Here is a 24,507-nt window from a genome sequence, read left to right as displayed (position 1 = left end):
TAGTATAAAAATGTATAGCTTTGCCTATACTAGCATGTACACACGCAGGCTTTTAGACTGTGACAGTCTCATGACCTAGATTTGTGTTTGCTCAAGTCTGAATGAACCAGTTAAGAAATATCTCCAGGGAGACAGACCTCTATTAAATCATAGCAGAGCTTTCTTCTAACCATAGCACTGGCGGTGGCAACTTCCCTTTATCTGAGTGGGTGTAGTCCATATTTGACAGTGTCAGTGTTAGCTGTTCCACATTTGCCTAGATTAGAAATGCAGATATTTTTGGATTGTGCTTGACTTCAAATGGGCTATTGGGATGGTGTGAAATGGAAGGTAAGTGTGTGTTCATAGCCTCGTAGCATGAAGCAGAGATAATATTAAGCTGCGATTTTTGCATTCTCTGTTTGCTTAGCAGTGTAGTTTGAAATATACAGGTAATATCATGGTCCCATCAGCTGTTCAGACACCACAGACGTTAGGGTAGGAATGATACAAATTAAGCCAGGCAGGTATGTGAATAATCAAGGAGGTCGGTGTACACTAATTGGTCTCCCCTCTAAATCTCATTTCTCCAATGCATCTGGTAAGCCATTCTTCTGCTGGTTTATTGTATGCTTTTAGCTTGATGATAGTTGATTGCTGTTGGAATTATGTGATGCAAACTTCCATCCACGTCAATATTCAGGGACACAGCCTTTTACCCTGGGTTACATGTCTCTTGAGAATCCTTGTAAAGTGCTTCTCAGGATAACTGCTCCCCCTTGCCTTAGTCTGTCTCTTTGTACAGCAGCTGATGAGGTAGTTGTAACATTGGTGCCACCACCTCAGTCTAGAAGAGCTGGGTGCTCAGGTACGATTTAGTTTCTTGGGGAATCTTTTGTGGAATTTCTATAACTGTCATTTTACTGTGCTGGATAATCTGAGCACGATACTGTGAGACAGAAACACGTTCTGTATGTTACCTCACACTCACGTGCGTAGTATTGATTTGACCTGTAAAATTTTAAAGTAGCACAGAGTTGGATCCCTCAGTGATTCAGCACTCACTTAATGGGCCTGATAAAAATCATATAAGCTTTCTAACTAGGGGAACTTAGAACTCAATCAGTATGGGTGTAATCTGTCTTAATGCTTTTAACATAGACAGATTCACAAACAGCAGACTAGTCATTACTACGTACTGTTATAGAAGGCTTTTTAAGGAGCTGGTTGGGAAAGCCATTTGTTGGAGCTGCAGAGAAGCTTACCAACAACCAAAGGATCCTCACGTTCCTTGGTGATGCTGTTTGCTTTGCTGTAGATTCTTCCCATGGTCAGAAGTCCGAAAGACAAAGAAGTTTCCCACTAGAGCAGAAGCTTACAGCTTGGGTCACTAGTACCCCTCCTTGCAATGGCTGGTGAGGTATGTCCTGGACAAAACCTCCTGACCAAACCCCATTCAGGTACCTCTCTGAAGCATGGAACCAATAGAGGAGATTGACATTGACTTCTGGACTCACTGGAATAAAAATTTGTCCAAGCAAATTTTAATACATTAAAACTTCCTTTGCTCTAGAAGTGTTTTTGCTGGGGAGAAATCATGTAGAGTTTTTCCTTAAATTTGCCTGAGAATGACTGGACAAGCTGCTGCTTAGGGCTGTAAATGTTTCCATGAGGTCTTTTTGTGACAAGCTAAGAAGAAGGTGTGCATACTGTACAAAGAAGGAAGAAATTATGGAGAAAAGGGACTATAGATTCCTGTTTCACTTCTTGTTATTGTTAACAGAAAATACTTTGGCCATGGAGTAGCACAAAGAAATTAGTAAAGATACATCAGCAGTGCACATCGGTTACTGTGATTAAGGTGATTTGGGAAACCTTTGGGTCTTTGTGAGTTTAAAAAAAAAAATCCACCAACTTCATCACTGTTAAAAAGCCAACTATTTACAATATTTTAGTGCTACCTTATATGGCAAATAACTGTAGTTCCTGTTTCTAGGAGATCTGTATTTTTTTCATTGTATTTTGATGCTGTGTTGCTCAATCAATTGGTAGGCAGACTGAGCCAGCAGCTACAGTAAGTCTTGTAAAGTGTCAGATCTGGTTGTCCGAATTTGTTAGCAATGTGTGGACGTAATATCGTGGCTAGGATTAGATGGCGCATTTTCTGAAAACTACTTTTCAATAGTTTTCATACAAACCATTCCAGTCAGTACAAAGGACCTACGCATTTGTCAGGATGTGCCAATCCTTGATGTGCTGCTTTTTAACACGTTCAGGAAGAATTTTAGGAGGAGGGGAGGTACTGTTGGTGCTAGTCGTCTGTTGGGAGGGGAAATATAGAGGACCAGGGGGAACCTGGAAGAAACGTTTTTCTTGTACCACTGGTTTGTTTTCCTATAGTTTATAGTTGTGGTAGGGAGTTTGTACCAGGGCCCTGAGTAAGGAGCACCTGTAACCGCGCAGCATTTATACGTACTTACAGTTGGGCATCCCTTAATCCTGTTACACTGCTGGTTTGGCATTGCTCACCTGTTGGGTTAATTTTCACAAGTTTAGTTCAAGTTCCAGATGCTGTTTCCTGGTTTTATTTTTTACTGATTTTGAACTGTAGTATAGTTACTCCAACAGCTGTGGCGTATTGATATTGCCTCAATTCCAGTGCTAGCTAGGTTGGCTGTGCTGTGTGGTTCTACTGAACAGAGCACGGGGCCATGAATCGCTGCTGAAAGTTGATCTGAAAACTAGATTTCTTGCTGACTGTGTACTCATATTGATGGCCCTCAACAAGAGACAGCCAAGCTGTATGGAAGAAGAAAGTTGGAGAGTAAGTCCACGTAAACGCTGATTTATTAGTTTGTGGCTTCCTGTCCATAGTTACCTTTGGTTTCTAGCTTATTTTATCTCAAACACATTAATAGAAAAGCATTTTATGGATGTATTTAACTTCAGGGAAGATAGAATGTTCTGATCTATAAATATTTGTAACTATTTCAGCAAATATCTTTTTTTTGTATTTAGTGTTCGAACTGTTTATAGAATCATAGAATGGTTTGGGTTGGAAGGGACCTTAAAGATCATCTAGTTCCAACTCCCCTGCCCTGGCTGAGGACACCTTCCACCAGACCAGGTCGCTCAAAGCCGCATCCAGCTTGGCTGTGGACACTTCCAGGGATGGGGCATCCACAGCTTCTCTGAGCAACCTGTTCCACTGCCTCACCACTGTCATTGGAAAAAAGTCTTCCTTAGGTCTAGTCTAAATCTACTCTCTGTCAGTTTAAAGCTATTTATTAACCCTTGTCCTGTCACTACATGCCCTTGTCAAAAGTCCCCCTACAGCTTTCCTGCAGCCCCCTTCAGGTACTGGAAGGCTGCTCTAAGGTCTCCCCAGAGCCTCCTCTTCTCCAGGCTGAACAGCCCCAACTCTCTCAGCCTGGCATCACAGGAGAGGTGCTCCAGCCTTCTAATCATCTTCATGGCCTCCTCTGGATTTGCTCCAACAGGTCCACGTCCTTCTGATGTTGGGGGCTCCAGAGCTGGGCACAGTACTCCAGGTGGGGTCTCACCAGAGCAGAGCAGAGGGGCAGAATCTCTTCCTTTGACCTCCTGGCTGCACTGCTTTTGATGCAGCCCGGGATGCAGTTGGCCTTCTGGGCTGCAAGCGCACATTTCTGGCTCGTGTTGAGCTTCTCATCCACCAGTACCCTGAAGTTCTCTACTCAGCCTGGATTTGTGCCTGCGATTGCCATGACCCATGTGCAGGACCTTGCACTTGGCCTTGTTGAGCTTCATGAGGTTTGCATGGGCCCACCTCTCCAGCCTGTCAAGGTCCCTGGGGATGGCAACAGCACCATGTAACTTGGTGTTGTCTGTGAACTTGCTGAGGGTGCACTCGATCCCACTGTCCAGGTCACCAACAAAGATGTTAAACAGCGTTTAACAGCATTTCCCTGAAAATACCTGCTTTACGAGAGATTGAGATGTTTGGTTTTGTAAATACTGGTCTCTAGAATTTCAGAATATGTCTTTTAATGAGGATAAATTGTTAAAGAAAAATAATTTAACTGTTCATTGAGTGTGTATCTGCTTCTAAGCCTACACCTATTGTAATTTAACAGTGATAGCTCTAGCTGTTGTGAGAATGTGTGTATGCAGGGAGCTTTTGGAAAGGATAGAATAATTTCAGCTGAGAACTGAAATAAGGCTGTGGAAATGGAAGTGCAGGTGCCTGCTGCAAGCTTGACCCCATCAAGGTGCAGTGACCAGAGGCTATGGTGACCCAGCTGGGACAGCAACCGTTCTTTACCACACATTGCTCCTTCTCTGCTGGAGAGTACTCCTGCCTTGGATTTTCTGGCAAATCATGTGTGTAATCATGCCATAAACCAGTTCTGGCAAACAGTAAGGGAAGGATTCTTCAAAAATGCAAGGGCCAATAGCAAAAAAGAAAAATCAGAATTGTTTGAGAAAGGGATTATGCGAACAGAAACGTTGGCAGCTGTGAGAGGGGCTGTCAGCTTGTGCAGCTGAAGGGGGGCTGCTTGCTGCTGCGGTTACGCTGTTGCTGAACTGCAGGCAGAAGGGCAGGCGTTCCTCCAGACTGAAGTTCCTTTACTGTAAATAACCTTGATATTGCCTCTTTCTTACGTTTTACTTTTCAGCACTTGATAATATCTTGGGTTTTATATGTTAGAAATATTTCTGCTTGTTTGCTTTGTTTGTAAGGTATCTCTGTGGGCACGCAGAGGCCTACTCGTTTTGATGCAGCCGCTGGTTATAATCTTGTTTTGTTGGGACTTCCCCGAACCTGGGCACTGTGATGGTTCGACTTGAGGTCTTGTCGTGCACGCTCTAGATACATACCTGCAGGCACTGGATTCTCTCACTGATGGTCTGTGGGTTTTTTTTTAAGAGCTCAGAGCTGCTGCTACTTCTCCCAAGCCTGTCAGATCCATAATTCATCACTTCAGTCTCCAGCCTTGCAAACACAGATCAGCTGCAGTATGATTTAGAAATTACCCACTCACAGAGCTTTAGACTTAGTACTGGGCAAGCCATTCCTTCCAAAATCCTCTGGATTTCTGGGAACGCTTTGACTTTTGGTCAGCCATTCCAGAGGCTGAGTGATACTGGGGAGCAGAATGAGTCCATTACCTGCGCAGAAAAATATTTAAATATGGTGTGAGTCAATGTATAGAAGATAAAGGGAACATGCAAGATATTTTTGTCTTCTGTTTCTCTGTGATCTCAGTGCTTTTTTTTTGACTAAGTTCTCAGTTGTTTTGAGAAAAAACAGCTGTCCTATTTTGGCTGTTACCCAGGAGATGGAAACAGCCTGTTCTGGTTATTACTGAAAGCCAAGTGGGGAGGTTTAGAGCCTGAGGGTAATTTGGAGAAGGCAGATGAAAACCTTTCTCTGAAGTTTGAGAACACAGTGCTGGGGGAAGCTGATAACTCATGGGCTCTTTTCACAAGCTATTTTTCAAATAAAGCGTCCTTTGGTATCTCTGAAACCAAGCGCACTGAGTTGAAGGAGACCAAAGTATATTTAGGTGTTTCCTTCTTTGAGGAGTTGAGTTTGACGTTGGAAAAAAGGACGGGCATTGGGAGGACACAGTAAGAGGTTCCTAACTTCTAGATTTATGCTGAAGATGATGGGGATCAATTTGCTATCTGTTTATGTAGGGCAGGGAAAAAAGGTTCTTTTGCAGAGTCAAAGACCTAGGTTGAAAGTTTGAGTGGATGGGGGGTAACCACCCAAAATGTAGAAGTAGTAAAAAGAAAAGATGGAGCAGCTTCTCTTAGTGGATGTTGTGGACTCCATTTCAGCGGAGCTTTGTTGGAACAGATTCAATGAGCATCTGGCAGGGGCAGCATAGGGATGCAGTGCAAGGGACTAGGCTAGGCTGCCTCTTGACGTTCCTTCTGACACGTTTTTATGGTTTCTGTGTGAAAATATTAACAAGCTGAGAAACTACTTAATGTATTTTAAAATAACCTTTTTTTTGTCTAAATTTTTAAGACTGGAGTCTCTACTTGTTTTTAAATTTATCAAGCGTGTGACAGAATGCTGTACTGGGTAAACTGCTTTCAAGTTCTGCCTTACTCTGTTCTGATCTCCCAGGTGAGATCAAGTTTGTCTGAATGCTCTGGTTTTCTAAATTTATGCTAGCCTAGTAAAAGCAGCAGTACGAACTGCAAAATCACAATAATTTTACCAGAGTATTTTGGTTTATTTTTTTCTTTTTCCAGTTCAATTTTCATGGTCAGTCTTCACCATTTGTTTTTTCTTTGCCGCTTTTTCTCCATTCATAAAGGGAGATGATGCCCTGGGATGAATTTGGATATTGCTTGATATAAGTTACTGCTTTTTTTAAAATCCCTTTTTTTGAGTGTTACATATAAAAGGGTTTGCTAAAAGAATAAGTGGATTTTTCTGTTTGCAAGTAACTGTATCTATTTTCATGCAATAACCTTGTGAACTTTCACCTTAAAATAAAATGTTATTTTCTGAAATATTAAAAGATTCAGCTATACATAGGAGCATAGTATTAAATCTCTATAACTTGCGCAAGACCCAATACTGTCAGTGCTGGTAATACAGAGTTTGTATGGCATGAAACGTTCAAGTCAGGTGCTAATTTATGACTGTTCAGTCACTTGTTTAGTATTCAGTACCAGAAAGCAATCAATTTCAGTACACACAAAGATTTTTTCACGTCAATCCTATTTCCTACCTTAAAAGAAGTAGTCTAGTTTCAGAAGCTGCTGCAATGCACCTGTGCAGCTATCCGCTGTTCACTTTGCTTTAATGTCAGAGAACACAAATTCAGTCGCCTGTATTACTCTGTTAGCAGAAGAGAGGAGGCCTGCTTTAATGCCTCTACTCAAGTTCTTTTTTAAAATGGTGATTGCTGACTGTGCTTACATTTTTTTCTGAATGACTGTTTGCCTTTAACCAAAGTAATGCATACAGAAAGTTAGGACTGCAGCCTCTTCATGGGAAAACTGATAGGAGAAGATCAGTATCCATTTTGCCTTTTAATCAGTATCCACTTTGCCTTAGACAAGATAATCAGATGAAGTCTGAAGACGTGTGTGTAATCTCAACTCTTAAGTATTCCCAAGAGTCTTAAGTCGTCTTCTCTTACTGCACTTTCAGGTGCAACAGAAAGCAAAGAGGAGAGGAAAGCTTTATCTAGAACTTACCTGTTCACTGGTGTCGCTTTATATCACTTTCTCTTTTAAGAGGAGTGGAAAACAGAGGGGAGAGAGGTCAGAGGGTTGCATTATAACGGACCTACTCTAACCCATTGACCAGAGAGAGGAGGGAGCAGGAGTTGTGTCTCAGCTTGCCACACTGGAAGCTAGCAGCCGGGTTTCAGAGGTCACCTGTGAGTTAGAACTTCCTTCTGAGCAGCTTGCTCAGGCTGTTTCCCAAGGTGATCTGTCTCTTTTCCAACTGTTTAGTGTGCCATCTTTTATGTTAACAGTGGACATGAGTGCACATGAACATAATTATTCTTCCTGGGACCATTCTGGATGGTGAAAAACTGTTCCAATCTGTGATTTCTTGGGATATTTTGTTTTGTAATGCTCTAAGCTTTGCTTATGTATAAATGATAAAGTGTTAAACTGAACCCAGTTATGGTGAATCTCTATGGAAATACTGCAGAGATTTATTTTTTGTCTTGCATTTATTTTTTGCTGCTGCTATACTGAACAACTACTTCTGAGACATAAAGACCTGTTGGATGGATTTTAGGACAAGTATTTGGTAGTAGGGAGAGATCTTTGTTAATTTATCAGATCTCTGCCTACAGTGATTGATTCAAAATACAGATTGTTTTGTTATCAGACACTGATAGGTGAGGAAAACATTGAGGTAAGTAAATTAGTGTTTCTTGTGTGTGTTTTCACTCCTTCACCCTTTTTCCTTTGTCAGATATATCTGGCATTTCATACTGCTAGTGAGTGGTCTTGGAAGTACTAAAAAAAAATCAGAAGTAGGATGATGTCGTAGTTCAGCCCTGATCAGGACCAGACTGCGCAGTCTCTCTCTCACTCCCCCCACTCTCCGAGAGAATAGGGGGAGATTATATAAGAAAAACAGCTCAAGTTTTGAGATAAGGATGGGGAGAAATCCTTAAAGTTACCGTCACGGGCAAAACGGACTTGACTTGGGGAAAACTATTCATTTATTACTACAAACAGCAGGATAATGAGACAGGGAACAAGATAACGTCCCCCCACCCCTCCCTCTTCCCGGGGCTTAACATTATCTCTACTACCTTCCCCCCGCGAGCAGCACAGTGGGGAAGAGGGAATGGGGGTTGCGGTCAGTTCATCACGCGTTGTTTTACACTGCTGCTTCATGGTCGGGGGAAGAACTCCTCACATTCCTCCCCTGCTCTGTTGTGGGTTCCCACCCCTACGCCACAGTCCTTCATGAAACTGCTCCAGCGTGGGTCATCTCTTCCATGGGGTGCAGTCCCTCTAGAACAGCTGCCCCAGTGGGCCCTCCACGGGCCACAGCTGCCTTCAGGCATTCACCTCCCCTGTTATGGGGTCCTCCACGGGCTGCAGGTAGATCTCTGCTCCTCCGTGGGCCTCCATGGGCTGCAGGGGGACAACCTGCTCCACCATGTTCATCACCACGGGCTGCAGGGGAATCTTGGCCAGGAGCCGCATTACTCCTCCCCCTCCCTCTGAACTGACCTTGGCGTCTGCAGCCGTTCCTCTCACAAGAAAAGTTCTTCACAACAGACTGGCAGACGCCTCTCAGAATCTCTTCACATCATCCAGCTCATCTCCTCTCCACCTCTTGCAGCCAGGCTGGACCGAGTCAGGCCCAGTCAGCTGCCTGGCGAGAGGCCAGAGGGTGAGGCCTGCAAGGCCCACGAGGCCTGTGCCTCCCCCTCTGCACCTCTGCTCCTGCTCAGCTTCTTCACATTTTCTCTTCTCTCTTTTTTTTTTTTTTTCTGTTTTCCCCTTCTTAAATACGTTATCGCAGAGGCATTATCACGGAACATTCTGTTACCAATCGGCTTGGCCTGGGCCAGCAGCAGATTCGCCCTAGGCCCGGCCGAGTCCCCTGAACAAAGGGGAGCGACTTCTAGCAGTTTCCTACAGAAGCTGCCACCTTAGGCCCCCCTCACCAAACAAAACCACAACAGATGATTTGCTTTTGAGAGGCAGATGGATGGGCACCACAATACGGGGGAAGGATGACATCTTAGAGCCAAAGCTGCTCCTAAATGTTATCAGTACATAAATGATTTGCCTGTTGTCTGTGCCTTGGAGAAGGGATGCAATCACTGAGCTCAGTGTGTTGGTGCATTGATCAGATATAAAATGGTGGTTCCATCCTATTCTTTAAAGTTTTGCTAAACAGTAGCCAGTATCTGGGTTGTAAAAAGATGCACAACTCGGGTTTAAATTTTTATTTAACTACTAGAATTTGTCCTACTCAAATTATCATTGGTGGCAGTAATCCTCCTATTTAAAACAGACATACGTGAATTTATGCGGAAAGGATTTGGGAATTCCAGTAGATTCTGTAATTATGCAGAAAGGACTTCAGTTCTGCAGAGTTCTTGGAGATGACTGTGGAAAGTCTAATGATGGAAGAGTGGCTTAGAGTGTTATGACAGCAAAGGGAGACACTTGAGACAAAACCCAGACTATCTAAAAAATGAAACAAAACAAAAAGCATCTGTAGCTTCCTGTTTCTGTAGACAAATGCTGTCAAATTCAGTGAAGTTTCTGAAATATAACGGAAATGAAAAATATGTCATTCTTGAAGCTCAGGGTAGCTGCACAACAGGATAAAAACATCTAGCAGGTCTATGTGGAAACTTGAAAAAAAATAACACAGTATTGTACATTTCAGAATTTTCAGAAAGGAGAAGGTATGTATTAAGAAAATCCTGCTTTCATTTACGTGGTTATTCCTAGCTGTTAGTTACCAGCTAATCTAAATGGTCTAATCAAAAGGTGTGGTGAAAGAAAATTAATTTTCAATCAGTAGTAAATATGTTGACAATATACCCAGTAAGTGTTTGCGTATCAAACTTTATGTATGTGTACACAAGTTTTTTTAAAAGTGAATTTCCAATATCCCGCAAAAAAATACATGTTTTGGATGGTTTCTAGCTTGATAATGCTAATGAGACTTTGTATAGAACTGCACTTGAATACATATAATTCTACTGAACTAATTTCATTTTTTTTAATGCAAAGTTGAGTATATTAAAGCATTGAAATGAAAATTCTAAGCAATAATACCCTTGCTGTTTTTTCAGATACTTTAATAGGAACTGGCAAGTGATTTGACACCATGGTAGCTCTTTCCTTGAAAATCTGTGTCCGCCAATGCAATGTAGTGAAGACGATGCAGTTTGAGCCATCAACTGCAGTGTATGATGCCTGTAGAGTCATTCGTGAACGAGTGCCAGAGGCTCAAACAGGGCAAGGTGAGTTCCTTTATTTGTCCTTAGTCAATTCATTGGCTGAATTGAAAATGAACATAGACCAATTGGGTTTTTACACTGTTCTGTTCCTCTATTTATCTTTCATGTTGGAGAGTTTGGGTTTTTTTTATTTTTTTATTTAAATCATAATGCTCTGTAATGAAAGGTACAAAGTGCAAACAGATTAAGTGACAAAAGGTACTTGTGTTTCTTTGTCTTCCTTCTGTCCTGACAGAGGTTTTTCTACAAAGGATACTTTTCTGTGGAACTTTGACTTATTAAATAAATTGCTTGTTTACTTGAAAGATACTTTTTCCTGCTTGGAGAGCAGTTTTTGTGGTACCATCTTTTTTAAAGCAATGTTTGTGGCAACGCTTTCAGGGAAAATCTGACCAGACTTATTTTGTGCCTCAGTAAAGGAAGGGAAGACACAAATTACAAAAGAATAGCTGGACATCTCCAAAATGTGCAAAGGGAAATGTTTGAAACTTGTCAATAAGTAAAAGTATCACCGTGCTGTGCATACAATATTCACAACACTGCTGTGTATTGGTCAAATTTAACTCTCTCTCTGCCTATTCAGCAAATTAGGTGAATGTAGACTGTGAAATATGACTTCGCTTGGACAAAAGCGAAGTCATACATTGGTTTAAATGTAGTAAAAGTTAAAAAAATTTCAGATTCTTCAGAATCCTGTTGTGCTGTACTGTATGTAATACCACTGGAATGTAATTCTTAATGGAGATTGTTTATTGAGTTTTATGCACAGCTCTCAACCTTTAGAGCTGTTTTGAAAGTCTTGTGCTGGACATTATTGCTACTACTTAGGAATGCTTCTCCTTTGCAGGAGACCTTAGGAAGTCTAGTTATACAGCTTCTGTTTTTCAGATACAAGCTGTGCATTTTAACATACTAATCTCTCAAGGGAGTTATTTTGAACAGCTATTGGTTCAGGGAAGCTGAGTAATTAATATCCCAGAACATTGTGAGCCTCATAGAAAAGCATAGGAACTCTCTTCACATTATACAGTAGTGCTTTTCCTGTGTATGTGATTGTGATGCAATTAAAAACTTCAAAGAACTTTATTAATTTGAGTGTTCAACGAAAATAGGGTTAGTAATATCTCCTTTCCCCTTCTTTGTGGCTATTAAAATGTGTGGGTTTGCTGTTAGTTCAGAAGAGGTACAGATGTGCAGTACAGACTGATCAAACTAGTTCCTGCACAGCAGAGAATGTAATTGTCCTGCACTGGCTGTCACCTGTGCACGTTTCACTTCCCCGCAAGCTTGCATGGTGGCACAAAGGTGGCTGTGATGTTAACTTACAAGTTGAACAGCTACTACTGTGTCGTTACTAGGTGCATCCCTGAAAAATGCCTGTCAGAGCAGTCTGTGCTTCCTCGGCAGTTCTGTGCTCTGTGCAAGGCGCATTGTGTGCTTCTAAAGGTCACAACCTATTTATAGGCACAAATTATAAAATTTTACACAACTGATTCTGTACTGAATTTGTCATAAACATCTCTACCTATGGATCACTTGGCTTTTCTGTGGAATTTTTGATTAAGGTTGACAGGAAAAGTCTTTCCTCTTACTCAGTTGGTTTGGAAAGGATTCTTCCCTCAAAATTGTTTATCTGTAACTCAGTTACACTTCTATTAATTAAGCGTAAGCTCGGTCATTTACGATGTCTGTGGTAGTGGATTGTACTCTCTACCAATTCTTCCTGCAAATGTTTATCAAGAAGAGATGCTTTGGATAGGCCCTAAATTTACAGTCATGGTTCCTCGTTTTGTGTACCTGGAGTTGAGTCTTTGAAGCCAAAGCCTGGGTTTGTTCTTCTGTCACAGTGAGAGTTTTATTACTTACTCATGATTGTGAAAGAATCAATTTGCATGTATTTAGCCTGCAACAGATGCAAGTTTTTCCTGAGATTTTTATTATGGATATAATTTTGGAAGCCTTGTATTTTTTAAATGCCTAAACCTGAAGCATTTACCAAAAAGATTACAAGCTTTTCCACATATTCCTTCAATATGTGACGGACTGAAAACAAATTGCATTTTTCAAAAAAAGAACTACTGCTTGAATTAGTATGCTATGTTTAAGCCTAAACTGCTTGTATTTTTGGTTAGTCAATTGCCAAGCAGGACCTATGAGCATTTTAAAAAGGTTGTCTTGAAGAGAAATAATTACCAATATAACACAAATCACACAGTAGATCTGACGTGTTCTTGTGTAGTGAAGCTTTTGTTCAAGTCTTATATAAAGCCTGATCTACCCTGCTATCTGCTGCTAAGCTAAATATTTTCTGAAGCACAGAAAAAAAATTCTATCCAAGTTTATTAAGAATGGAAGGTAAGTGTAATGGAAGCTTAACCCTGAAGCTGAATAACCTTGAGTTAAAACCATGCTGACTTTATTAGGTTTGATATATTTCAGTGAGTCTCTGTCTCTTCTGTTCCACAGCCTCTGACTATGGATTGTTCTTGTCAGATGAAGATCCTCGAAAAGGTATATGGCTGGAGGCTGGAAGAACGCTGGATTATTATATGCTGAGAAATGGGGTATGGTGCAAGTCTGTTGCTTCTTTCATCAACACATTTTTAGAAAATTTGTTTCCCAGATAACAAGAAGAATGTTTAGCATTTGGAGGGGTAGGAGGGTCTTGAGTTTGTTCCTGAAATTGGCCCACTTCTCTTCCTTGCTGTAGGTAGTTGTTTTCCTGCGTCTAGTTGTGACTGTAAGCTACTGTGGCCAGTAGTGTCTTTGCAGAACAGTTAGCAGGAAGATAAAAGATAAGTTTTGTAATAAGCTTTATATTTGATATGACCTTGCATTGTAGGGTAGTTTTCTTGTATCCTAAAGCTGATAAGGTCATACTTGCTCATATTATGGCCAAATTGCTTGCAACCAAAAGGCACCGCTATCCTTTTTAAATACTAAGTTAGTTTTTGCAGTACAAAGGTACTTTGGTCTCTAGTACCGTGCTTTGGTCTTGCCAGCTAGGAGAAGTTCTTGAAAAATGACATTCACAGAACTAGAGGTAGTCACTTCAGGCTTGCTATATGAATAAGTTTGCCTATACTATAGTAAAGGAAAAATCCAGCTTGGGAGGTGGGCAGAAAATCCTGGTTTAGGTATCTTAAGTTAGTGAAATGGCTTGTGTTGCCGTCCAAAAGCACTTAGAAACAGTATTATTTACTTCCTAGGATATACTGGAGTACAAAAAGAAACAGAGACCTCAGAAAATACGTATGTTGGATGGCTCAGTGAAAACGGTCATGGTGGATGACTCTAAAACAGTTGGTGAATTGCTGGTTACCATTTGCAGCAGGATAGGTAAGATTTTGTGACCCGCATAGTTTTTGTTTGGTTTTCTGCCATATTTGCGTCTTGATTCTTATGATGTTATGTGTATTACTGGCTAGGAATTAGCACATATGTAAAAAAAAAATTAAATTTGTTATCAGTTCGCACTTACCAAACACTTTCCTGAAATTTGTTTTATGGAAGTCAGTACAGTTAGCTGTACCCTTAAACTTCAGTATTTAGCGGTTGAAGGCACAAAGTTATCTGACAGTACAGTTCCACATTTTTTTGTTATATGTTACCTTTTACATACACTTTCCTGCTGTGTGGTAGAGAATTAGAAATAAACTTATACTTAATTTTAATGAGATAAAAGATAAATACTGTTGGCCTTGAAATATACCTAAGCTTAGGGCTCTATGTTAGCCCTAAGCTTAGGGCTATATGCAGCCCTGAGGAGAAAGACCTGGGAGTGTTGGTAGACGAGAGGTTCAACATGAGTGGGCAATGCGCCCTTGCGGCCCAGAAGGCCAACCGCATCCTGGGCTGCATCAAGAGGAGCGTGGCCAGCATGTCGAGGGAGGTGATTCTGCCCCTCTACTCTGCCCTGGTGAGACCCCACCTGGAGTACTGCGTCCAGTTCTGGAGCCCCCAACACAAGAAGGACATGGACCAGTTGGAAAGGGTCCAGAGGAGGCCACAAAGATAATCAGAGGGCTGGAGCACCTCTCCTATGAGGACAGGCTGAGAGAGTTGGGGCTGTTCAGCCTGGAGAAGAGAAGGCTCCGGGGAGACCTGATAGCGGTCTTCCAGTACCTCAAGGGGGCCTACAAGAAAGATGGGGAGAAGCTGTTCAGTAGGGCCTGTTGTGATAGAACAAGGGGTAATGGGTTTAAATTAGAAGGAGGTAGGTTTAGATTAGATATTAGAAAAAAATTTTTTACAGTGAAAGTTGTAGAGCACTGGCACAGGTTGCCCAGAGAGGTGGTTGATGCCCCATCCCTGGAATCGTTCAAGGCCAGGCTGAAGGAGGCTCTGAGCAACCTGATCTAGTCAGGGATGTCCCTGCTTCTTGCAGGGGGGTTGGACTAGATGACCGTTGAAGGTACCTTCCAACTCTAACTATTCTATGATTCTATGTTATGATTAAGAGTTGATCACAGTACTACATCATTTTTGAAACAACATATGGAAGCCATCCAGAGCAGCTGGTCAAAAATGTGTCATATTGGTTATAGTCTGTCTTTGTATTTATCTAAATAGAAATATTTTTGAAAACTAATTCATATTTAACTATAAACACGCATCCAACATGGATTTGTGTAAATAATCTTAAACTCTTGCTTAATTCTTAGTTAGAATTAAAATGGCCTTACTTTGAGTTAAATTAATTTACTTTGAAAGTGAATTAAGCTAAATTTAATTAATCAGTTTCAATTTTGTTTCAATGTTGCTATGCTGGATTCTTATGTACTGTAACTAATTTACTTGAAAAATCAATTTTGACTTATTTTTGTGAATGTGGTCATGTAGGTGAGCGTTTAATTTGCTTTCCTGCCTTACATAAACATGCTTTACCAAACAGTGGAAAAAACCAGGCAGAACAAAGAAATGAGAGCAACTTAGCACATATGCTAAATGTTGTGAACTGATTTTTGTTTAATGTAAAAGTGATAGGAAGAATAGAGTTTTAAAATTCTAAATAAAACATATATTTCACATGGTTTCTATTCCTCAGTCTGCTCTGCTACATTTCTTCTACACATGATGGGCAAGCTGAAATTACTCAGTTCCCAGGAGGCAATTGTAGGCATTCATGAAAAGAAGCTTACTATGATGTGTCTCCATTACAGAATTTACTGCTGTATTAAATTCCATCATGTTTTTAAACTGGCTACTTCTCTTGATAGATGACCAAAAAAACTTAATATCTTTCTGAAGGTGGCAAATGCAGCGCGTGACGAAGGAATGATGTATTTGAAGGATAATGATGGGTACTGGAGAAATGTTTTGAATGCAGCAATTGTACATTTTTCTTGGGATCTACTTCCCAATACGCTGTTTTAGCATTTCATCTAGAATATCTTTACTATACTTGAAATTAACCGTTAGTATTTTAATAATAAATAGAAAAGAATATTTCACATGTCCTAAAATGTATTAAATTTTTCTTGTTACAAACACTGGATTTATTAATAATTCCAGGAATAACAAATTATGAGGAATATTCCTTAATCCAGGAAAGCATCGAAGAGAAGAAAGAGGAGAGCACAGGAACGCTAAAGAAAGATAGGACATTGTTGCGTGATGAAAGAAAAATGGAAAAACTGAAGGCAAAGCTTCATACAGATGATGATTGTGAGTAGTGTATTCCAGGACAATTCTTTGATTAGTGTCTTTCCACAGTATAGAGCAGGAAAACTGTGCAGGAATGCATTTTTAGATTCTTCAGTGTGTTTCAGCTGGTCCCTACCTGTGTTTTTCATTATATATAATGCCGTCTACTACTAAGTATTTTTAAAATTAGATAAATGGACAAGTTGTTGCCTCTAGCTGTGAAAGTTAGCAGATCTTATGAGGTGTTTTTGGTTTCTTTTTTGGTCAGAGAGTTGTAACTTAACTGTGAAGAATCTTTTCCATAATGACCGTTTTCTTCCCTTCATTGAAGTTGAATATTTAATATTGATGCCTACTGAAAGCCATCAAAAAGTAGTTTTGCCTTTGAAGGTATGAATTTTTAGTGTAAATGGTGTTTACCACAGAGCTAAAACAGTATTTGATTGATCTGTTTTACATGTAAAGTAATGAGAACCATTTTTTTTCTGTTTTACGTTAAGGCACTAAGATAAACTGTGACTGGCAGGAAGATTTTGTAAAATTGTAGTGAGGGATAAGAAAAGTTAACAGAACAATTGCTTTTGGGGGAAAATGTCATAAACTTTTAAGTAATTTGGCAATGAAGCTTTGAAGATTAAATTTAGTAATAAGATGTTACTATAGTTGTTTCTTCAACGATATTAATGGTGTTCTATGCTGTAGTAAATTCATTTTTCTCTGTAGTGTTTTTCTTCAGTTCTCATTTTGTAGCAGCCTTCAACACTGATGACTAGAACCAGAAATGAAAGCAGCATTTTTTTGTGGAGTTTGCCCTTCCAGTGGAAATCCAGTTATCACATGATTTTTCACAACAGCTATTAACACTGGCAACACTGCCTATTTAACAATGTACATGTCTGTGGTTCTGTTACAGTAAATTGGCTAGATCACAGCCGAACATTTAGAGAACAAGGAGTCGATGAAAATGAAACACTGCTCTTGAGACGAAAGTTCTTTTATTCGGACCAGAATGTAGATTCAAGAGATCCTGTTCAGCTTAATTTGCTTTATGTTCAGGTACAGTATGTGGACTAGAAGTGCACTTTGTAGATTAATCAGAAAAAATTTGTTGCTGAAGTACTCCATCTTCTAGAATTCCAGTTCTGGATGTGTTTTGATTTGTACATATTTGTCCATCCCTCCAAGAGTGCATGGTAGTACAGGGGTAGTACAAATACTTTCAACCCAATAATGGACACTCAACCAAAAATCCACCAACTTTCACGTCCTTGTCCTGGTTTCCTTAAAATTAACGAATCTTATTAGTCTTTCAAGTTGTTATTTTTAGTTCTTCTTCCCATTCTCTTCTATAGGTGATGCTTTCTCTGTAATATAGAATCTCAGGTCAGTCTTGCAACCATCTTTCTGCTTCTCATCTCTTTTCTTTTCTGCCTGATAAGTCAGAGAGCTGCTTCCTCACTCCCTTTCCAGTCTTCAACCCAGACAGCACTCAAGGCAGGCAGGCTTCCTGTTCAAAGTGGACCATATCATGTAACATGGTGGGAGTCCACCTAGGCAGGTTCCCCAAACCGTTAGAGGTGCTATACATACCTTAGCAAAACTAAGAGTTCTATGCAAAATATACAATTTCATTCAAGGCTCCAGTGCAGTTGCCTGTAATGCAGTCTGGAAAAAGTAGGCTATTAAACTCATTGTTAAAGTTTGGTTGGTTTTTTTGTAAGTTAAAAAAACCCAACCCAACATTGAAAGTTTAATGGAATGTTCAGTTGTTACACTTGGAGCTGATTTAAGTGGAATTGCTCTAAATTACATTTTAAAACTCTGAGGCAAAAGATAAAGATGGCATTGCTTGTAAGACTGCATTATATTTTTCACGTATTTTAGAATTCTATGTCACACTGAGCTGTTCTCCTGCCACTTAAATATTTCTTTGAGGCTACTGCTAGGACAGTGTGTATTGATACTGCCTTGTCATTGTTTTGTCTAGGGATAGATGAGCCTTCTATTGCCAGCGCTGTAACATCCATCGTCTTCCGTGACCACTAAATTTAAACAAAAGGAAAATGCTGTTTTCTTTCTCCTTTGCCATTTCTATAATAGTAGTCTGGTTTTTACTTACTAGTTATGCAGATCATTTTTTCTGCTATTACAAGGTGGTAAGATGAAAGCTTGTACATATGTGTATGTACATACATACACATCCATATATCTGTGTTGTATTTTACATAAACATGGCAGGAAATGGGTGTCCAGTCCTCTTTATAAAAGTTGTTACAGTCTGGTTTCAGTAAGTCTCTGTAGATATTCACCAGAAAATAATCTAGCCCTTTTTTTTTATTTTATTAGTCATAAACACATCCAGAATGGAATAATAAAGACATTCAGACAGAAAAACATGTTGCTGGATTCTTGGGCTGTATTCAAGCTTTCAGGGAATTTCAGAGAGATAGTAGTTATTTTGGATGTCTCTTACATGTCTTTGCTTACCTCCTGTAGGCTCGTGATGACATTCTGAATGGTTCCCATCCTGTCTCCTTTGAGAAGGCTTGTGAGTTTGGAGGCTTTCAAGCACAGATCCAGTTTGGACCTCATGTAGAACACAAACACAAACCTGGATTTTTAGAGTAAATACTTCTAACTTCTAAATTTGGGTGACGTGAAGTGTAATGAATGTTGAGTTGTCACAGACTAAATGCATTTTAGAACTCCAGGCAGAGGTAATCAGATTCAGTGTGTTTTCTGTAGCAGTCTTCCTGTGAAAGGAGCCTTATTGCACAAATCAGCAACCCCAGCTGATGAGGGGACCTTTGGCAGTGGTTTATTAGGCAGTACAGAGCACCAGCTCTCCCCAGGGTGCCAGTTCAGTACACAGCCGGATTCCCCGACCACCTGGTAATGTGGGAGAACTGGGCTTTTGTTATTCCTTAGAAGTCTACTTCTGCCTGCATCTTGTAATGCCATGTGCCAGTTAAGTGTACATCAGTATATATCGCAGATGTCTGATGTTCTAGGAAAATACATAAATGGAAAGATGCTTTGTCATTTGGATATAGTTAATACTGCTGTGTGTCGAAGCTATGTTTTCTGAACTTTTTAGTGACATTAATCAGTTGTTCAGGTTCACCCTCTCATGTCACTGTATGAATGGAGATCTAGAACTGCACTCTGGTTCAGACATGAACAAGACTCCTGCTTACAAGTGACCCGTCCTTTAACCTTTATTGTGGTATTTACTTTACTGCTAGGAGCAGGGCAAGTTTAGTTTGATTGAAATTTAGTTGTCCCATTTTTCTACCAAGTTTGTTTTCTGATTGGTTTGCCTGCAGTAAAACTAACTGAGGGCCAGAGTCTGAGGAAAGGAATGTAGGAAGGTAAAAGAAAGCTATTTACTGCGCACTCCATTAAGCCTTGCCTGCTTATGAGGCTCATCGATACCTTAACGGGATACACAAAACAATGGGTGCATATTTGTTTACCGTCCTGTTTCACTGGCAGAGTGCTCAGTACTGACTCTGAAACTTCGTTTGTGAGCCTGAGTCTGGGGTTTACTGTATCTCAGGGAATCACTTCAAAATGGTGTCTTGCTTTGGAATGTGCAATGCTGCAACATTGCTTGTTGGAAACACTTCACTTTTGAAAGATTTTTCTAAAGTAGCAGTTCAGTTATGCAAATAAACCACGTGAAGAAACATCCTTCAGTTCCAATTAATAATCACAGAAGTGATTCTCTTTGCCATCTGTAGAGGAGCCTGCTCCAGAACCGTAGTCCCTAGTCATCGCCCTATAATTTCAAGTGTACGTGTTTTGTGATCTATTGTTGTGTGCATTTGGCTGTACATAGCCTTCATGATCGCCTTTTTGTGAAACCTCCTGCTTTTGGTTTGTTTTGAGTCTAAAGAAGCCAAGCGCTCCTGACTGATTGTGAACAATATATATAGTGTAGGTAAATACTGACTTTGATTTTTTTTTTTTTTTTTTTTTTTTCCTCTGAAAATGCATCTTTCATCCTTTCAGAAAAACCTATTAGGGTTTGGTTTTTTTTGTTGTTTTTTTTTTTTTTTTTAAAGATTGAGCTACTGGATTCATCCAACTATTTCCTATTGTTTGGTAAATGAACATTGATTCTATTCAAGAATGAAAGTAAAGTTTTCTCTAAACTGTATGCTGTACCTCGGTACGTGAAATACATTTGAGGTGTCTTATCACTCACCACTGAAACCTGAACATGCTACAGATTCCCTTAAGGAGAATCTGTGAACTCGTACAGCAAACAGCATCTTACACAATAGTAGTAGTATTTCATAGCATTGTTTTGGAACAGCTTAGTTTAGTTTGCTATGTGTTTATATAGAGAGATCTTTTGTATCCTTTTTTGTCATTGATAAATGATTCTTGGCACAGATAAAGATTATTGCCTGCATCTTGTTAACACTTTGGTATTGGTTGTTGGACTTTCCTTGAAGCTCATGCCAAAGTAAATTGTGAAAGCTCTTGAACTATCAGATTGCAAATAGTCCTCCTTCATGCACTTCCTCATACAGCTGCAGTTTTACATTGCACCTACAGAAGTACCCTGTGTTTGAATTTGCTGAGAGAATGTCTGATGAAGAACTCATGTTATTCACATGCAGATAGGACAGGAGCAGCTCAAACTGCCCACCTCTGCTTTTAATTTTTTCCACTTGTTTTGGAAGTGAATTTAACCAAACTGTTTTGAACCTATGAAAGCACTAGTTGTTTCAGAATAAAGACTCTAGCTTTTTAGGGTAATAAGCTGTATTCATTCCTTATCTACAGAATTAATTTGGCTCTCCAGCCTTCCTCACCCCATGATGTGTCTGTGTAAGTAAGTCCTGAGAAGAGATTTCATTATCATGTATTAGTGAGGTGTAACTACTGGAGCACTGGAAGAAAGATTAGCAAGGACAGTTGTTCTTACTTTGATTTATATTGCTAGAGCTTTACGGGAAGAACAAAACGAATTATCTCACTGAGTAGTATTTTGGAAGAAAGGACAAAATCCTGATTTAGTCTTTTGAGTTATTTTGCTTGTTGTCTGCAATGGCGGACTTCTGTGGTTAAAAACAAAAAAAAAAAACCCACAGTAAACCAAACAAAAACGCATCACAAACACACATCTCTGAAAAAACAAACCAACAACAAACCCCCTCCCTGCCCTGCAGAACAATAGAGCAAATTTTCTGGCAGTCTTGTTTAAAAAAATCGATCCTTCTCAATACTTGTGACTTTGCATTGTAGTAGGTAGTTCTACCTTTCTGTCCTAATAGTGTGCTCACTTACTGAATAAATCAAAATGAGGAGGAGATTCTCCAGATCCTTAGAAACCAGTTTTTTGAACAGTGGAAGTTTCTTCAGGGTGAACATGAACTGCTGACTATGTGATGTAGTTTCATTGGAGAAGAGTGTTCCAGATAGGAAGGTGCAATCCAGAAAGGACATCATGTTTGTAAAAGCATGATGTTGGTATGTCTTCAAGTTGGGATGATGTTTGGCTGAGATGGAAGGTTTATTTTATTATACAGCAAGGAGGTACAGGTGAGATGTTTAAAGATCCTCTCTGACTAAACTCTGTCATGGATACTGAACTTGTTCAGTTTACTTTGTATTCTGAGACCCTTAGTGTCTGAGTGCAACAGAAATTAAAAGTGGTTATTTATGACTTTGTTTTTGAGACAGTGACTGGTATTAAGTGTCCACTTAAAAGACTTTGCTGTTTTTCAGTAAAATATTAGTGTTCTAACATTTCTTGGAAGACACAAAGGAAGAACTTGGTCCTGCATGTCGGTAAATCAAAGTCCTACTGGAAAGCAATAGCAGCGTCTGAACTCAGACACAGAGTTGGTTCAAGCGTTGATGTCCCCTTCCTCCCCCAGATTACAGTGACTGTATTTGGGTTTAGATGTGAACCCCTCTGAAGACATCATATAGGTTAAGAATGGGAAGAGTCCCAGCTGTTATTTACTTTTGATGACTTTTCAAAACATGAAGAGGTATTACATGTGGATGTAACAAATGTGTTTTTCTTAATTCTGCAAGGTATCCTCTTGCTGTCAGCCTACTTAGCCAGAGTTTTGTTTCATTGTATAGGTGTTTTATGCCCATTTTAGGAAGCTTGGGGGACTTGATGCCAGTAAAGAGCATGGAAAGCACCCCTCCTCAAGAAGGCACCATTAACGAAGGAATTTTTGTTTGTTGTTTTTTTTTTCCTAGCCTAAAAGAATTCCTGCCTAAAGAATACACCAAACAAAGAGGGGCTGAAAAGAGAATATTTCAGGTAATTGTGAGGCTGAAAAAACCTACTGTAGTTTTACTTCCTTTATAAGAAAATCAGCAGCTTTCACAGGTGTATATTCTGTATATACTTGAATTATTAAACTATCAGAAAATCAAGTGTAAAGAATCTGACAGCTTTTTTTTTTCTTTCTTCAGCAGATTTATTGTCCTGATCCTTTTTTCTTCACTGATGATTATTCAGTGTACTTTGTTGAAGGGGAGAGAGTGAATATTCAGTATTCTTAAGACCTTTTTCTCAGTTGCATTGAAATGTAAGGATGTGTATTTGTACTAAAATAGAAGTACATCTAGGAAAACCATTTTTAATCACATGCCTTCATTATTCAAGCATGAGCTTCAAATAATATGGAAGCTAGGTAATTCTTGAGTTCAGTGGTGTGTCTGGGAATCACAGTTTTAAAAGACTGAAGCAATTGAATATAAAAGGTACTGATGCTGTTGGAAGTGGTCTCAGTGTAGATGCACTAAATATCTATGCCTACTGAAATACAAGTTTAGCAATACAGTGTAAGTTGAAAAATTCTGAGGTGAACAGCTGAAATCAAGTCATATGGTTTCTGGAAGGCCATACCAGTGATTTGTGAGCTCAACTTGGGAGACAAGTTGAAGAGCAGGAACAGGTCACATACTTTTCTGTGTCTATTACACTCCCAGTGTAGGAATTCTGTAACTTAGTAAGTCAGTTCTACCTTGAGCTTATAGTACTTCCTCATAGATGAGGATGTGTAATGCTTCTGTGTGTGTCTTTAGCTAGTGGTAGTGACATTGCAGTTCAGGCAAAAAAAAAAAAAAAAAAGATTCATTCACTTCTGAGGGTCATTATTGTGCTATTCATAGCATGTGGTTTTTGCCCATGTCTAACACGATCCATGAGTTGTTTCAATCATTACATACTTCAGTGCATGGACAAGAAGCTCATCAGTGAGGGCACTGATGCTGGGCAAAGATACAGCAGCAGTATAGAAAGAGCAAGCTGTCTTTTTGAAAAAAATCAGCTGTTTCCTTGAATTATGAAATTCTTGTGTTGGCAAGATTTTTCCAAAGTAGTCCATGTGCAATTGACTGCATTTCGGCTCTTAGCTCTTTTGGGATCCTGGTTGTGTGCTCTGTGCTGAACTTGACCGATATGATTGGTCTGTGTCCTTGGGATGCCAAAGGGTTTTTGGAGTTGCAGATGCTCCTCACAATGCTCCTCTGTGGAATATTGTCAAGATGGTAACAAACTGGAGCAGGAAAGTGTTTCCCATGTTCTTGGTGCTCCCCCTGCTGCTATCAGTCAGCATGAAAGAGGTGGCAACCAGAAGTTCAGAAGAATGGGAGGGGAAGGCAAACTATGACAGGGAATTCCACAAACAGTATTCAAATAGCGAGACATCGGGATAAGATTTTCAGCAGAATGGTCTAGGGTAGGAGAGCAGATGCTGAGATGAAGTTTGACTAGGTAATATTGGTAGTTGTCCTTACTTACAGGTCATAAAGTTTACAAATGAGTAAATAATTTTTAATCTTTTTTTTTTTTTCACATATTCAAACCGTAATGATTATTAACAAAGGATCTTTAAACAGATAAAAGCTGTGCCCTTTTTTGGCTTGTTCCCAGAAAGCATTGTTTCTGCCTAAGCAATGCTGAACTCTCATTACAGGAGCACAAAAACTGTGGTGAAATGACTGAAATAGAAGCCAAAGTGAAGTATGTGAAGCTAGCCCGATCCTTGCGAACCTATGGAGTGTCATTTTTTCTTGTTAAGGTATTGTAGATCTTGCTGACCGTATTGTATGGTTATGTGTTACCTCAGGTTCTTCACTAAGCAAAGGTCAAATATGTTCTTTCAGCCTTCTTCAGAAAGCAGCATTTGTAAAAAACTGTAGATTACTGTGTGGAACAGAATTATAGTTTCAGTTTAGATCCTTATCTTACTGCTTCCAGAAAGATTGTATTTCATGATTGTATTTCTTGAAATTGACATTTCTTCTTTTTTTTTCTTTTGATTACCTAAGTGCTGTCTTCAGAAAACCTTCACAGAGAACTCAAAAGTTGTTCCTGTTTAGAAATGCAATGATAATATGAATTTTATGCTGAAAAACTGCATCTGAAGAA

The 24,507-nt window shown here is 39.7% G+C and overlaps 1 protein-coding gene across 1 annotated transcript in view; it reads left to right on the top strand.

Moving 5' to 3' along the window:
• Positions 1-24,507, top strand: part of TLN2 (talin 2) — a 184,594-nt gene that overhangs the window by 67,876 nt on the left and 92,211 nt on the right. Inside the window, exons 3-10 of the mRNA XM_086756871.1 lie at positions 10,281-10,451; positions 12,915-13,012; positions 13,658-13,787; positions 15,963-16,115; positions 17,008-17,150; positions 18,591-18,718; positions 22,326-22,389; positions 24,053-24,157. Of these exons, the coding sequence (XP_086612997.1) occupies positions 10,316-10,451; positions 12,915-13,012; positions 13,658-13,787; positions 15,963-16,115; positions 17,008-17,150; positions 18,591-18,718; positions 22,326-22,389; positions 24,053-24,157 (957 nt within the window). The 5' untranslated portion in view covers positions 10,281-10,315. The remainder of the gene's footprint in view (positions 1-10,280; positions 10,452-12,914; positions 13,013-13,657; positions 13,788-15,962; positions 16,116-17,007; positions 17,151-18,590; positions 18,719-22,325; positions 22,390-24,052; positions 24,158-24,507) is intronic.

This window comes from Chlamydotis macqueenii, chromosome 12 (assembly GCF_036417535.1).
Source record: "Chlamydotis macqueenii isolate bChlMac1 chromosome 12, bChlMac1.mat, whole genome shotgun sequence".
NCBI classification, from domain to species: Eukaryota; Metazoa; Chordata; class Aves; order Otidiformes; family Otididae; genus Chlamydotis; species Chlamydotis macqueenii.
The sequence above is the reverse complement of the archived record's forward strand: the minus strand, read 5'-3'. Positions and strand labels throughout refer to the sequence as shown.